Below are 16,136 nucleotides of genomic sequence, written 5' to 3'. Positions count from 1 at the left end.
GGAGGCCGTTATCCACCCCCAACACCCCCAAGCCTAGAAAGTCCCACAAGGAGGCATCTGATGGATTCCTGCCTCCCTGCCAATGACACTGTCATTTACTCCCCCAACATCTGGGTTAAGCATTCATGCGGGCGGCGGGGGTGATGTGTTGATTAATGAGTCAAAACATAATCTTTCACATTTCGTTCTAGGGTTGCATTCAAAATTCTGTTGATGCTCTCTCCAGCCAGATCTTGAAAAGACGCTTGTGACTGGTTTGTGGGTGGAAGTGCAAATATTTACAGTGTGAAATGTATGAATTTACCTCGTGCTAAAGCTGTATTGTCCGTGCCAGCAAATTGAATAACTTGCATAACCTCAGGCTCGAAAAGCATATTGGAAAGCAGTCCTAACATCTGTGCTCTGCTCTACAATTTTAGGTCATAGTTAAATCAGGACCCGGGAACTTCTATGGGCTTGCCATCTATGCAGATTTCATCTACTGGTCAGACTGGACCCGCAGATCTGTGCTGCGATCAAACAAATACACAGGCAGTGACACCAAGGTACTCCGAGCAGATATACCCCATCAACCGATGGGAATTATAGCTGTGGCCAGGGACACAAACAACTGTGAGTATTTAAACACCTGGGAATTAGCTCAATTTAATGATGAATGGATGCAGTGATGTGTCTTCAAATATTTGTGTTTTATGTGTTTGCAGATGCCTGGGTGTCCATGTGTGCTTATGGATAGGACTTTATACGTGTGCATTTTTATTATGTTAGTATAGTTCAGGACAACAGACCAAAATAAATATGTAGCTGTGTCACTGCTACAGTTTGCATGTAACTGTCCTTTGTGGCTTTATGTTTTTCATTGCTACAACATTTGAGGATATAATAAAGCCAGACTGATTGTGGCTATTTGAGGTCCATACTCGGATCAACATTTGGGATTTTTTTTTTTTTTTAATCTGATTACAAGATATTAGAAAATATTTGTTTTTGACAAAAACATTGTCTAAATAAGCTTTTTTTGGAAAGGATTTCTTGAAGTTGTTTTTTTAAGAAACTGTGACTGATATGCATTATGTATTAAGGAAGAATATTTGCATGATATTCATATATATTTTTAAGTAAGCTCGGTGTGGCCTCAATGAAATAAAAGCCATATATAATATATTTATAATCAGTATAATCAATCACTGGTATCTGGTCATCTAGGCTCTAGTATCTAAAAGCAAAAGATTTAAAAGGTGGGTTTCATTTTGATGTACAAAAACAGCAGGTTGATAAACGAACTTGGACTTATTTAGAATGGCTAGAAACTTTTCAGAGTTTCAGAGGTAATTAATAAAAAAAAGTAGCCTATGTTGTAGAGGGAGTCTCTTAAGTGCCGCATAAAGTTTAATTTCCAAGTAGGACAAAGGGAAGTGGGCTTCAGTCCCACTGGTTGGACTTGGATGCTGAGAGCCCCACTGTTCCTCGTTTATCTCGTCATGGAAAATAATCACATCCTACGACCTGCACGGGCACAGCTGCAAATCCACAGCATAATATTCAATGACCAGCAATTGTGGATTTGTTAATCAGTTTATTCTTTTCAATCTTTACATTGTTGACCTCTTATTGCATTTTCCTTGTCGCGCATGTCCTGACTATAAATAACCATACAAATGGTTTACCTGAGCTGCAGAACAGGAACAGTTTCCTCTCTCATGAATAAAATAGTCAGGGCTGGAGGGCAAGTAATAACAGAGGGTTTCCAATGGACATATATGTCTCTGAACACTTACAATTGAGACTGTCTGTTGCTGCTAAGCTTCTTTTATGCATTATTTTTTCTCAGGACTGGACTAGCTCTCAACATTTTCTTTCACGGATTGTCTGCTCTTTGGTCATGCGATGTAGTGCAATATATGGATTCCACAAAGCTACACACAGTTTTTTCACACATAGCACCCCAGGCAGAGAAAGACAAAATATCCAACACTATAATACATTTACTACCTGTCAGTGAGGATGTCTGCCTGTAGTCAGTATTAGTGCAGACCTTTAACAACAGAACTGCCATGTATTCAGATGTTGACCACTGATGAATGAATGTAGTGGAAGTATTTGACACTTACATGAGCCTCTTTCTTAGTAAGAAAAACATGTATCCTGGAAATTGGTCATTGGATAAGATGAAAAGATTTTCTCTGCCAGTTTTTTAGCAGTGTTTTTCTTAACCTTTTAATAGATAATCCTTGACTGGTGACAGAGAAAGTGTGTCTGGTGAGACTGCTTCTGACTGCTTAATCAGTTCTCTTTGATTGTTATTGAAGGTGAGCTGTCCCCATGCCGACACATGAATGGGGGCTGCGGTGACCTTTGTCTCCTCACCCCACATGGGAGGGTCAATTGCACTTGCCGTGGAGAGCGTGTCCTGTTAGACAACAACAGATGCGTGTGTAAGTCATGACAAGCTTAAAATTTAATTATACTTAGGTCACAACTTCTGACCTGTATAACAGGTATTGATTTTAATGGCACTCTTTATGGATTAGTTATTTTCAAAAGAAGTCATTGTCTACATTTATATGCTGTGTGTAACCTGGCTTCTGTGCACATTCAGGGTAAGATATTAATTGGTCTGTTTACACAAATCTTTGACATCTTTGAACTGATCCCTTTGTACATTACCACACACAAACAGGAAAGCATGACCAACTGCTGTCTCTTCCCCTTTGACTAAACAATGAATCTGTAATGATTCCAGGAGTCATAATCAATACTGCTCCGGAAAATAAAGATATAATGTTGTGCTACTTTAAGTTTAGGCAGACAGCAGAAAATACAGCTGAGAGGAGTAGGATGTTTGTCACAATTACTTGCCTGAAGTCACAAGGAGAAAGCATCCCTAATTTGACACAGTGCCGGTTGAGTCTAAAATGCAGTGTGAGGATAGAACATAAGGTGGGAGGAGCTGTTCAAACGAGGGAAGTTTGGCCAGACTAAACATGGCAAGTGACTCAGAGGAGCTGGATGGTAGCCTGGATGTCATGATAGAGGACAGAAGGCTTTCCACCGTGCCTCGATTCCACTCAGCAGGAAGAGGTTTCATATTTATTAAATTGTGAAGTTGCAAGTAGCAGAGTTGGGGTGGGGGGTGGGGGGTTTAATTTCACTAAAATCACCAAAAGTACAATGTTGACATTAATTATTCAGTGGCTGTAATACTGTAGATCACATTGGAATTAGCTACCAACAGAATATTAGACTACGCCAGGCATTTCACTGTCTTTCCCTGGAGTTAAAGTATAAGGGTAATGGGGTTATTGAATGCAATTTATTGCATTTACATATTGGTACAAATCTCAGCTGCTTGGGTAAATGTGGAGTACCATGCATTAAAATGTGGCCCCTGAGTTCAGCTGTATGTGTGAAGTTTGTTCAATATACACAGTCAAGATTTGAGATATTTGACAGTCATGGCTCATCACCCTCACTGTCTTCTTCTGCAGCAGAAAATTCCTCCTGCAACATCCACACTGAATTTGAGTGTGGGAATGGAGAGTGCATAAACTACCAGTTAACCTGTGATGGAGTAGCTCACTGCAAAGATAAATCAGACGAGAAGATGCAATACTGTGGTAAGAAACACTTCGCAACTCTATGTGAAGTGTATACAGATAAGAATATATCTGTATATACTTCGAGTATTAAAAAAAATATGAAATATGTACCTGTCGATTGTTGTCTGTAATTGTGCTATAAAGTGGCAAGTATTTGCTCATTTATAACAAATTTATGCACTTCAATCTGTTCAGACAACAGGAGCTGTCGGAAGGGTTTCAGGCCCTGCTACAACCACCGGTGTGTGGCCAACAGTCGTTTCTGTGACGGGATCGATGATTGCGGGGATAATTCAGATGAAGCTTTCTGTAGCAGTGAGTCAGAGCCGTTTGATCTCCTGTTCAATCCGTCCTGCCTCTGAGGGCAGGATCCAGCCACACTAATGCTTATATTAATACAGCACGCTAGGCCACATGCTGTGCTAAGCCTTCACTGTCTAATGAGCCCCAAGATCATAAAGAGTGCACAAATTCAAAGAAGCTCCCAGCCTCCACCCTAAAAAGCTGCTTCTGAGAGCCTGCACAATACTTTGTGTCCTTTAAGTATTGCCAGAGTGATTTTGTTTTGACCTTACTGGTGAAATAATCCAGGAAAAAAAATGTTGTTTATTTCCATGCTGTAATTGGTGATAGTGGGAGAATGTTGAGGTGGAAAGAGTCTTACCAAGGTGATTGAGCCCACAAGGAGACAGTAGTATTCTCATAATTAATGTGCATTTTCCAACTCAGCATTCTGAGATTTCAGGAAGGAGTTTTTCTTATTATGCTGTGTCATCTTCAGCCTTGCATTTTCTTTTTAATGGGACAGCAACAATAACTTTTTTATATTACCGAGAACAATTAATTACGGTATTATGTTATGGACTGATAATAATATGCAGAGAGGTGAAATGACTAGAGCCATTTTGCAGTAGTTGGTAAATGAACAACAAAACCAAGAAGCCCTTCTTGCATATTAAGTGTGAATTGCTCTTGCACAGCACTTAGAGGGTCAAGACAGGCATATTTTTATAGCACAGACAGTCCAACTGCACTGATACTGCAACTCATCCCAAACGTTTTTCTGTCTGGCAGTTTGCAACCCAGAGCTAATTTTCACCACCCCCAGAAAGGGGTTTTAAGTATTGTTGTGAGCTCTACCTGTGACTGCGTCTGAGTGCAGTTTCTGTTCTGTTATCTTTTTGAAATGCTAATTCTCTCCCCCAGATGTCACGTGTGGCTCATCAGAGTCATCCTGCAAAGATGGGAGCTGTGTACCCAGCTCAGCCTGGTGTAACCAGGTCATTGACTGTGCCGATGCCTCAGATGAAAAGAACTGCAGTATGTCCTTTCTGCCTTTGCTTTCCATTGCAGTTACAATGAATATGTAAACACACTTAGATCTGTTACTGTCATTAGGATCACATTGAATACTGCCACCCTCACCTTCATCATCACAGCCACTGTGACAAGACAGTTGTGTTTTGTATTCAGACCACACCGACTGCTCTCACTTTTACAAGCTGGGGGTAAAAGAAAAAGATTTCCTCAGCTGCAACTCCACCTCACTGTGCATCCATCCCTCATGGATTTGTGATGGTGCAAATGACTGCGGCGACTATGCTGATGAGACCAACTGCCAGGGTGAGTATCCAACACACACACACACACACACACACACACACACACACACACACACACACACACACACACACACACACACACACACACACAAAGACACACATTTTGCCTGTGCTTTCAGAGGCAGATCAAGGAAGCCAGCCTCAATTAGACAAGACTTAAGACAGATCTCATTTTCAGAGATGATTATGACAGTGAAATGAGAGATTCAGAAAGCTTAGGATAAGATAATGACCTCAATCATCACTAATGCCCAGAGGACTGGCTTGGTTTTGTTGTTCATCCCAGTTTCCCATGGACAGAAGTGTGAGGAGGGCCACTTTGCTTGTCCAAGTGGGAACTGCATCTCCAGCGTGTGGCTGTGCGACGGCCAAAAAGACTGCGAAGACGGGGCAGATGAATTCCAGTGCGGTAAGCCAACAAATCTTACCTCTCATGGAAGAGCTTCCACACAATAAACTGGAAGGATGTTTTGTTTTCTAAATGGTAGAAATATATGAGGTATTTGGTTTCTCTAAACTACACTGCCGGTGGTTGGAAAGATATTTATTTTCCATTAACAAGAGGCTATTTGTTTGTTGCTATTGTTGGCATTTAAATAGATCCAGGCCTGCAACAAATATAACATACAATATATAAGAAGGAGACAGAAACACAATAGATGATTGTTTATCATGCCATGAGGCAATTGCCCCTCACTTTGTTTGCCCCCCCCCCATTCTGTGTTTGAGATTTCTCAAGTGGGTGTTGCTGCTTGTTTGAAAATCTAATTCTGACCCTGAATTGAGAGTGAGGCTGTTGAGGACACAAGTTTTCCCCTTCTCTCTTTGAATTATAATAAACAGCACTTCCTGTGTAACAATTAATTAATGAGCATCACTGAAGATAGAAATGTGGACTGAATGGAAAGCGGTGACATATGAAAGGATTACACATTACTTTGCCACTCCTCCACTTCCCTCACCAGAGGCAGCAAGAGCATTCTTACTTGTGCTTTGATCCATGCTTATGTATGCAGAACCTACCATGGCACAGCCGAGATCTCTCCAATTAAACAGGAGGACCCTAATTAAGTCATGGTATGGATTAATATAATTGGCCCTCAAACCATGCAGCTCTCATTCATAGCCATTCACATGTCATTGCTTTTGGCATCAAAGCAAAATTGACTGGACGCATTTAATGTAGGTGGTCAGAGCAGCTGTAGAGCTTCATCATTGTCACACACATTCACAAGGTAATTAGATCTGATGAAGCGGTCCACACACACTGTCAAAACACTTGCTGCCTGTATTTAAGTTGGCAGCCTATTGCACTGTCTTGCCCATAGACTGTGTGGTCTAGTCACTTAAATTGTGAGAAGTCATGAAGCGGTTAGTGCTGCCATCTGTGTGCAGACCTGGGAGGTAAAAGAGATGCAACTATTGAAATTTGCATTGATCAGCACCAAACACATCACATTTCCAGACACACACACACGCACACACACATGCTGTAAAATGTGAAGAGGATCTTTGTTTCTTCCTCCTTCCTCTTGCCTTTCTCTTCTAACCGTGCCCCTAGTGTGACTTCAGGTCTGGCAGTGTTGGTCAGTCGGTCCACCATCTCACTCAGACTGAAATGTGTCAGTAGCTACTGGATAGATTAAAATGAAATTTACAGATTTTTGTGGTGCCCAGAGGATGAATTCTCATGATTTTCATGATCCCCTGACTTTTCATCTAGCCTCATGAGCAGGTCACACTTTCTTGCTTTTCACTTTTGTGTGAAATCCGCACATTTGTCGCATGCTTTGCTTTTCAAACAAATATCTGCAAAACTACACACACTCCCAGCAGCCTCAGTTATACTCTGTGTTAACTGCTGACTCTTGTTAGTACGCTAACACACTAAACAGGTGGTAAATGTTGTAAACATTATACTTCCTTAACATTAATATTTTAATATTGTCATTTCAAAGTACCACTGTGCCTAAGTACAGCCTAACAGAGCCACTCGTGGGGCTAAAGACTATGTATGATTCATTTTGCCTTTAAACCATCCTGACCCCGGCAGATGACATCAGGAACTAATTTCAGGAAGAGTAACACAAACGAAATGTGACCACAGAACTTCCACGTCTCTCCCTTTGAGAGTGTTTGACTAAGATGTTCCAGATCCCTAATTTTCCTGGTTTCCTCTTCCTGTATAATTAACGAGCACCTTTGTTTACATCACAGTTGCGACAGAAAGAGGAATGATCCAGTTTTCATATTTAATGCTCTTGCAGTTATCAGATTTATTTTATAAATTGTCCATGAATACTGTTAGAGAGTATAACACATGAACACCATTTCCATTCTTTTATCTAAAAATGTCATTTGTGCCTGTGTGAAATGATAACATCCCATGCTTCAAATGTGCTTATATCAGAACTGATATGAATTTTGCCTCAATTCTTTGAGATGTTCTGAATAGTTTTTTTCAGGACAAATAGACAATATTCCCAGTCCTCTGAGTTAATTATCATATAAAAAGCTCCAGCCACTGATAATCTGACTGCAAAGGCAAAGTGGTTTGAGGAAAATGACATTTCATAAATTTGAAATTCCACATCTGATTAGACGAAATAGTCATTTCTCACTTCACAATGCATACTGCGTTTTTCTACAATGTGAAACACTATTGAAAATGAGACATGAAAAGCTCTCTTTGATACATTTAATGTGCTGTAGGCCTGTTATTTTGCTATACACTTGAAGCAGCTGTTCACATTTGAAGTGCAAATTTGGTATCACATACAGAAAGTCATCATCGTTTCCGGATTTAGTCACTTTATGTTTATCTCATCCTTATCTTACCTCACTGTATTAGTGCACGTAAAGCTGATGTGTTGTACATAGTCTGACAGGGAGAACAGCCATGCAGTGTGTGAGGAACCCCCCCCGTCACTTCTATCCTTACCCCCCGACCCTCAGTAGGATCCATATTCACTTGTACTGTGGTCTGACCTGGAGCACACATTCCCTCTTCCTTCTCTCAACATGTCATCAAAGCTCTGGCAGACTTTGGCAGGACTGAGAGGAAGAGACCACAGGGAGAGTGGGTGGCTCAGTGATTCAAACTCAGCACAGATTATGAATATATCCACATTTTACACCCTAGCTTTTACACAGTGATCAGCAGCGTGCTCTCTTAGTTGACATCTAGCTGTTTCATGTCACTCTGGAACCCCCTTTTTTTTTCATCTTGATAAGCGATACTTAAGTGCATTGATGTTGATAAGATATTTAATGCAGACATTTGTTTTGTGTTTTGTGTTTTATTTTACTTTATAATAACTGAGAGCATTTATCAAAATTTTGTCTTTTGTGAGACAAAAGTATAAAAAAAAAGACCACGTACAATTCTTTGTGTGGCAGCTACACTCATGCGTGCCCCTAAGCAGAAAAAGTAGCAGAGAAAAACAAGCAAACCAAGGAACAAATAAGAGCCACTTGTTGTGTTTTGATTAAAAACTAATCGGCCTCTTCTATAGGGCATGCTGTTCTTTTGTTGTTTTCTTCTTCACTTTCTTTGATTTATGGTATTGAAATTTCCCCTGCCCTCTGCAGACTCGTCATGCTTATGGAACCAGTTTGCTTGCTCAAAGAACAAGTGCATCGCCAAACAATGGCTGTGCGATGGGGAGAACGACTGTGAGGATGGCCTTGACGAGAGCGTGCAGATCTGTGGTAAGTGCCCTTTCAGATGTCAGGAGGAATCTACGGTTGGTATAAAAGGTCACGTCTGCTATATTACGTGTGAGAGCTCCGTGTGCTCTGCTAGCAGAGCTGGAAATGAATGGAAAGAAATATAACAATCTTAATGAGACAACAAATGAGACCGCAGGCATTTCTGATGACTAGAGTGGGCACTGAGGCAAATAGATTTTTCATGACTGAGACCCAAGAGGCACAGCTATTTCAATGGGCAAATGAGATGTGTGTGTAATGAATACTACAATAAAACAAAAAAGAATCCAACCACAATAAAGAGACAAGAATTGCTATGAACATTGGTTATGTAATTGGATTGTAATGGAGTGTCAAGGAAATATTAATGAAATGGCCCAGGGGTTTCTGAAGCACAAATCTAGTCAAAAACAAGATATGCATTTTAGCTATACATGCCTGACTGAACTAATGTATTTACCATTGTTTCTCTGTGTAGCCATTTTTTCTTCTTTTTTTTTTGTTTTTCCTTAAAGGGCAGTCCTAAGATAAAGGACAGTATTGCTGACTTACAGAATTCAAGTGAATAATTGTTACTCACAATAGCACGGTCATTATGTGTTAGCTCTGCACAAGCGGAACTGCTGCACAATGAAAATTAGAGCTTTCTGGGGTCATAACGGGATATCAGTTCAAAGCTGTAACCAAAGCTTTTATTGTATTAGTTCTAATATAGTTTGATATATTCTGTTAGTACAGAACATGTGCTTTGATTTATTGGAATAACTGGTAAATGTTGACTGAAATGAGAAGGTATCATCCTAACAAAACCAAATGCATCTGCTTCACTTCAGTGTCATTTGTACTCATTTTTCTCTGTGGTGCATTTGACCCATTGTATTCACTGGCTTTTGAAAGTAGAGCATGTGGTCCTGTTTTCCTCTCAGGCTCAGTGACATGTGCTCCAGGGCTGTTCAGCTGCCCTGGGTCGTATGCCTGTGTTCCGAAACGCTGGCTCTGTGATGGCGAAAGGGACTGCCCTGATGGAAGTGATGAACTCTCTGCAGCTGGCTGTGGTAAAAACTTTGTCTTCTTGTTCAAAACGCTGACTGTCTCATTGCAATTATAAAACTTAATGTAATCCCAGAATTAAGAAATCATTTCTTTTACACATTATTGTCCTTGTATAACTTTGTCCTTTGTAAAACAAAAGCTCATAGATCATGAAACCCACTAAACACCTACTGTAAACCTCTGTGCAAAGTTTATTTTGAGCAAGAAAAAAAAAACAGCACTAAGTGGGAAGCAATAGATAATAGGAAGTTTTTGCACAATTACAGCCTTCTCTAAGTGGTGTAATCTGGATTGCCTCTCACAGATTAGTACATATCCAACCTGATCCTTCATTGTTTCTACTTTAATTAGAAAACACAGAAACCAGTTGTTTAGCATAAGGCCTACTAATGTTGATGTCATATGCATACTGATTGCTGTGTTTAAAAAAAATGTTTATCCATTTATTAGCACTTGAACCCAATTCTTTTCATGCATTAGCACCCAACAACACATGTGATGACAGCTCATTTCGCTGCCGCAACAAAGCATGTATCCCCCGGCGATTCGTCTGTGATCATGATGATGACTGTGGAGATGGATCTGATGAGTCAGTGGAATGTGGCAAGTAGATTTTTCTCGCTCTCTTGCTCTTCATGTTCACCAGTGGTTTATGAACATGCCCTAATTTAAAAGTGCACCAGACAAGGTTGAAAATGAAAAATATAAAAGAAATAAAACATATAGAGCTATTTAACTAATTATTGAAACGAGACTCACTCAGATTTATAGTATGACACGTATTAGTGGTTGATGTGAAGAAGTCAAATTCACCAGGCAAGTGGAGCCTAGAATAAAGTCTATTTAAAACATATTTCCACAGTGTGGTAAAGATGCAACATGAAGGGCCAAAATTAAATAATTTTGACTCATTGTGCAGGTGGTTGATGACAAAGCCGTAGGGAGCCACACCGGTCATGCAAAACTAAATATAAGTAAGAGAAGGAAAAGAAAAAAAAGAATTTCGAGGACAGTGTTTATACTGATACAGATACTGCTCTATACAGATTCCCTGGACCTTGGCCAGTCCTCCATGTAAAATTCTGAAATACAGTAACATTGTTTGAAATGATTAACCATAGAAATTATTTTATAAAGCCAACTGTATATTGATAAATAATGTAAATTAATTAAACAGTGTAATTTTTAAGCTTTTGAAAATGAAGCTTAAAGGTCAGGTCAGCTAGTTTATTATAGATCAGTCCATGTTTCTCTGGACTGAGTAGTGACTTTCTGTCGTTTAGGATAATTTTTAAAATTACAGTTATTATTATGATGCTTGTAATGATATGGAAATCCAGGATTTATTTGGTCATTAGCAATTGTTGATGTTTGAACTAGAGGGAATTCTCTCTCACTGCCTTGATTTGTGATGCTGATGAAACATGTATTTATACTTGAAATATTGGCCAGTGCAGCTGTGTACACCATTATACCTCCAGATGGCTTAATTTGTTGATAAACAATGATTTTATAACACTATGAGGGTGTTTTGTTGTAATATGTAGACACAAATCTTGCCTTGTGCAGCTTTTTTTTTTTTCCAGTCTCAATACTTAATCCTGCTAAAGTTCCCCCCTAAACTGAAGCGGCCAAGCTGAAGTGGAACTTTATGAACTACTGACTGTCTCTCCTTCTTCAGTGTATCGCTCCTGTGGATCCGAGGAATTCCGCTGCAGGGACGGCCGCTGTCTTCTCAGCTCTCAGTGGGAGTGTGACGGCTATGCAGACTGTCCCGACCACTCTGACGAACTGCCTCTCAACCTTAAATGTCTGGCCGCAGGTAAGACTGTTTTTTGGCTCTCAGCTGGAATCTCTTCATCAGTGTCACCAGCAGCACCCCTTGCCCAGAAAACTGATATGGACATATGGCAGAAACAAAAGGCGCAACAACCAGCAGAGCTTCCCTAAGAGGGACTAATCTGTCGAGATCCACTGTCACGTCAAAAATGTTCCCCAACTTTGTTGAGGAATTCCAGGACATTGTGCCAGTGAGCGTCATGTGTTACTCTTTTCAGGAAGCTTGTGCAATGGTTCCTTCTTCATGTGCTCCAATGGACGCTGCATTTCTGAGGGGAATCTCTGCGATGGAAGAGATGATTGTGGAGATGGGTCAGATGAGAGGAACTGTAATGTAAATGAATGCTTGAACCGCCGAGTCAGTGGGTGCACACAGGACTGCCAAGATCTTACCGTGGGATACAAGGTAAGTGACCAGTGGGCTAGTCACAGTTCAGGGGCTTGGAGGTGCATTCCTCCTGAGAACTGCTGCAGTTACTCCATAAAACCTTATTCATTCAGCTAAAGGTTAACCAAGCACAGTAGAAGTGCAGATGGAAAGATAACAATAGCAGGAATTTTTTTTAAAACAACAGATAGGCCAGTCACTGTGACTTGCTGCAAAGCAAACACCATGTCGAATGCAAATTCAGTGAACACTGCACAGGCAGTATGAGTCACAGCTGTAATGTGTCTTACTTCAAACAGTGTGACTTGCATCATAATATTCAAGTTTAAACTATATTTCTACAGTGTGAGATTTTAATTTAAAGCCTTTACTGACCTAGACTTCTAAGCACTAGCATCATTTTGAATTCAGTGGCAGGTAAAACGTGGAGCTTATATTAGTAATAGTGTGGATGTGAATGATTAATGACCAAGAATGAATCAAGCCTAACTTCTCATGTCATTAAACAGATAAAGATGGGCGGGAGCATACATACATTTTATCTCTCACTTTTTGAATAACCTTGAACGCTAAAAGGGGAGTTTAATGACACGCCAGCAAATGTCTGAGCTCCCTCACTGTGTCAGGCGAATGTGCTGTGCCTGGCAGTTGTGGTATGTGATGTCAGGGTTGAATCCAGGTTGAGGCCACATCTGCAGGAGTCTCCTGCTGGCCATTCCCGTTGTCAGACTGTGGTAGTTTATGCCTTCATCCCGGGATTTTACCCTCCTGCTCTTCCATACGATGGTGTTCACTGCATCAGAAAAGTGTCTGAAAGCTCAGAAAACCTCTCTTGCCTGTCATGACAGGGGCAGAGCTGGACAGAGAGCACATCAGTGCAGACCCTTAACTCGTCCTGAACAGGGAGATCAGCAGAAAGGCCCTCAAGGTTATAACTTTGGATAAGAAAGGGATTTGGAATGGGTCCAGAGCAGCTGATACAAGCACTTTTAGTTATTTTTGGGGGCCCTGGTCACTGAAGTGCAACGGAGTTCTTGAGCCACAGCACAGTATGTGTGTATCGGGGTTTTGACAGTGAAGCATTGTGTAAAGAAAGAACTCAGATGTTCAGTGTTTTCAGCCATGTCTCGGTCAGTAAGAACTTGAATTATATGTTTTAATAGCTTGAATTATATGTCTCAACAGCTAAACGGAGGCTCTTGTCTCACATTTCCTGCATTCACAATGAAAACCCATTTTTGTGTTTTTCATTTGTTGTGTGTCTGTGATCAGTGTAAATGCTGGCCTGGTTTCCACCTAAAGGATGATGGGAAGACTTGTGTGGATATTGATGAATGCTCCACTACCCTTCCTTGTAGCCAGCGATGCATCAACACTTACGGCTCCTACAAGTGCCTGTGTGTGGATGGCTATGAAGCTTTGGAGCGCAGTCCCAATACATGCAAGGCACTGTCAGGTCAGCCTGATTATTTGATGTCCCAACTTGCAGAATAACTCACTATAAGTACCACTTGTTCTCAAATGCTGCGTGTTCCTCATTTCAGCTGAAGAGCCTTTTCTCATCATGGCAGACCACCATGAGATTCGGAAGCTGAGTGTGGATGGGTCAAATTACACCATCTTGAAACAGGTAGGTTATACCTGCATCACAGTGGAACTGTGTCTGTAAGTAAAATATTCACAGGATAGAGGATTAGTTAGTTCACCAGTGTCAGATCGACATACTGCTAAAAGACACAAACTGATTCTCAATCAAATTACCATCCTGTCCTCTTTTTGTGTTTAATTTTTACCCTCCCCTGCCTCTTGCACCCAGTTTGCCTGCTGTACAGTACATAGAGGAAGTATGAGTTTAGTGTTGTAGTGTCATTAAGTTCACCAGCTAGATGTGTGAAGGAAATTTGCCTATATGACACAGGATAGTGTCAAAGGATAAAGCAAGCGGTACCCCAAATGTAATTGTGAATGCATTGCGTTGTATTATAGAAATGGTGGGCATGCATGTTGAGAAAGAATAATCTTTTGTCACTGTCAAATGTCCAAGAATAAAGTAAACATTATGATAGTAGAACAAAATGATGTGTTTCAGGCTTTGAGAAGTGTTGAAACATTAGTGTTTTTACTTTCTAAAGTTTGACATCTCGATCTGAGAATCACCTGATTCTGCTGCACATTCATGAACGATGCACAGGTAACCTGTTTGCACTGAGAGCTATATATTACCTCAATAAAAAAGATATTCAGCATTATTGAGTGAAACTGTGTGTGGGTGAGTGTACGCCCCCGTACACAAGCAAGTTTTCTGATTAAACTTGGAAAATGGTGCACAAGCATCTGTAAAGCATTGTTCTGTTTAAATGAGATATCTATTGTCCATCATGATTTCTCAGCCCCCACCAAATCGGTAGAGAAAAAGACCATTCTGATTGAGAGCAAAATCACACCTTTGAGGACCCCAAGGAGAAGCTATTTCAATCATTTCTAGGTCTCATCACAGCTGCTCCGGGCCATGCTTGAATCTGACTGCTGATTATCTTAAATGGCTGGCTGTGATTTACTGTAAATCAACCAATGGGTATCCTACAGTGTCCTCTCAAGTCATATTAACCTCTTGACTCAATGTACTCCACTGTCTGTATCAGAGTTCTCAGTAGCCACAACTCAGTCACTCACAACCACTGCATTTCAGCAGCACCTGACCTCAGCTCACCTTCCCACTCCATTACATACCCTGTTCAGAATATAACTTCATGACGTTATGTGAATTTTAACTGAACTAATGGTTTTCTTTATGTATTCCTTTTGCTGTTAGAATAAATTTGTCTTCCCACCACAAACAGAAGTGACTCGCAATACTGTATCACTCCAATGCACTGTTAAAACCTATTCAGTGAGTTTTAGAGCGGCTCTGCTTATGTTCTCCAACAGAGTTTACATTTTTTAATGTGGTTAATTAGAAATGATACATCAGTTTCTGGCTCTTATAGGAAAGTGATTTCTTGGGCTAACATTTTACATCAAGTACATTCTTTTGTAGCTTGTGGCCATCAAATTTGATTGGTGGTTGGTTGCTATAGAAACAAATCCCCCCTTTGAAGTTGTGCTTGTGTTGGTAACCAAAAGCCAAAATAAATATCTATCTATCTATCTATCTATCTATCTATCTATCTATCTATATAGCATCCATCACCCTAAGGTTTTACTGTCAGACATGTCTTGTTTTAGAAAGAAACATAGTAGAATATGTGGAACAGGAACAAGAAATCAATGTCATGTGGATAGTGCTGTCAGTACGAGCACTTACACAGTAAAAAAGTGTATGTGCACACACCTCTTTAAAATATTTATGTGCATTTTTTATTTTCTTTTTCAGAAACTATTGTAGTAGCTGGTGGGTTTCTGATTGTTTTGGGAAACTGAATAGAAAATTTAGCTCTGGATCTAGAGGCACTGATAAAAGTGGCGCGCAGGTTTCATCTCTGCAGCTGATGTTTGCAGTGGAGAAGGGTTCCCCCAGGACACTTTGGCGCCTGTCTGTGAGGGTGTTGATGATCTGATGAAGATGTCTCATTTCGCCTGTCAGATTATCTGACACCCTTTCTCAGCACCCACAGTGTCAGACAGCAGGGTGGGGGCACTTGTTTAGTGAGCAGCTCTGTCTTGACTGACAGTGGGGTCCAGAGAGCATGACAGACAAAGGAAGTACCTTACGCTTCTGCTTTGATAGGACTGAGCTCCTTTTCACTGGCTCTTCAAGAGCTTGAAAGCAGTGGAAGCTATGGGAATACCACCTAAATCAATATTGCCTGCTCAGTAAATATCACATCACACACAGATGCTGTACAAATCGAGCTTGTGTTAATGTTTGTCATTCTGCTAGTATGCCCACTTGTAGGCATCATGGGTATGCTGTCAGGAGGAAAC

At 40.5% G+C, this 16,136-nt stretch overlaps 1 protein-coding gene across 1 annotated transcript in view; it reads left to right on the top strand.

The window, feature by feature from the left end:
- Nucleotides 1–16,136, top strand: part of lrp1bb (low density lipoprotein receptor-related protein 1Bb) — a 241,714-nt gene that overhangs the window by 177,317 nt on the left and 48,261 nt on the right. Inside the window, exons 44-57 of the mRNA XM_041056911.1 lie at nt 420–612; nt 2,310–2,435; nt 3,489–3,617; nt 3,795–3,914; nt 4,806–4,919; nt 5,073–5,222; nt 5,508–5,630; nt 8,813–8,932; nt 9,859–9,987; nt 10,466–10,588; nt 11,667–11,807; nt 12,043–12,230; nt 13,485–13,668; nt 13,757–13,842. Coding sequence (XP_040912845.1) covers nt 420–612; nt 2,310–2,435; nt 3,489–3,617; nt 3,795–3,914; nt 4,806–4,919; nt 5,073–5,222; nt 5,508–5,630; nt 8,813–8,932; nt 9,859–9,987; nt 10,466–10,588; nt 11,667–11,807; nt 12,043–12,230; nt 13,485–13,668; nt 13,757–13,842 — 1,926 coding nt within the window. The remainder of the gene's footprint in view (nt 1–419; nt 613–2,309; nt 2,436–3,488; nt 3,618–3,794; nt 3,915–4,805; nt 4,920–5,072; nt 5,223–5,507; nt 5,631–8,812; nt 8,933–9,858; nt 9,988–10,465; nt 10,589–11,666; nt 11,808–12,042; nt 12,231–13,484; nt 13,669–13,756; nt 13,843–16,136) is intronic.

Source organism: Toxotes jaculatrix, chromosome 15 (genome assembly GCF_017976425.1).
Source record: "Toxotes jaculatrix isolate fToxJac2 chromosome 15, fToxJac2.pri, whole genome shotgun sequence".
Taxonomy (NCBI): Eukaryota; Metazoa; Chordata; class Actinopteri; family Toxotidae; genus Toxotes; species Toxotes jaculatrix.
The sequence above is the reverse complement of the archived record's forward strand: the minus strand, read 5'-3'. Positions and strand labels throughout refer to the sequence as shown.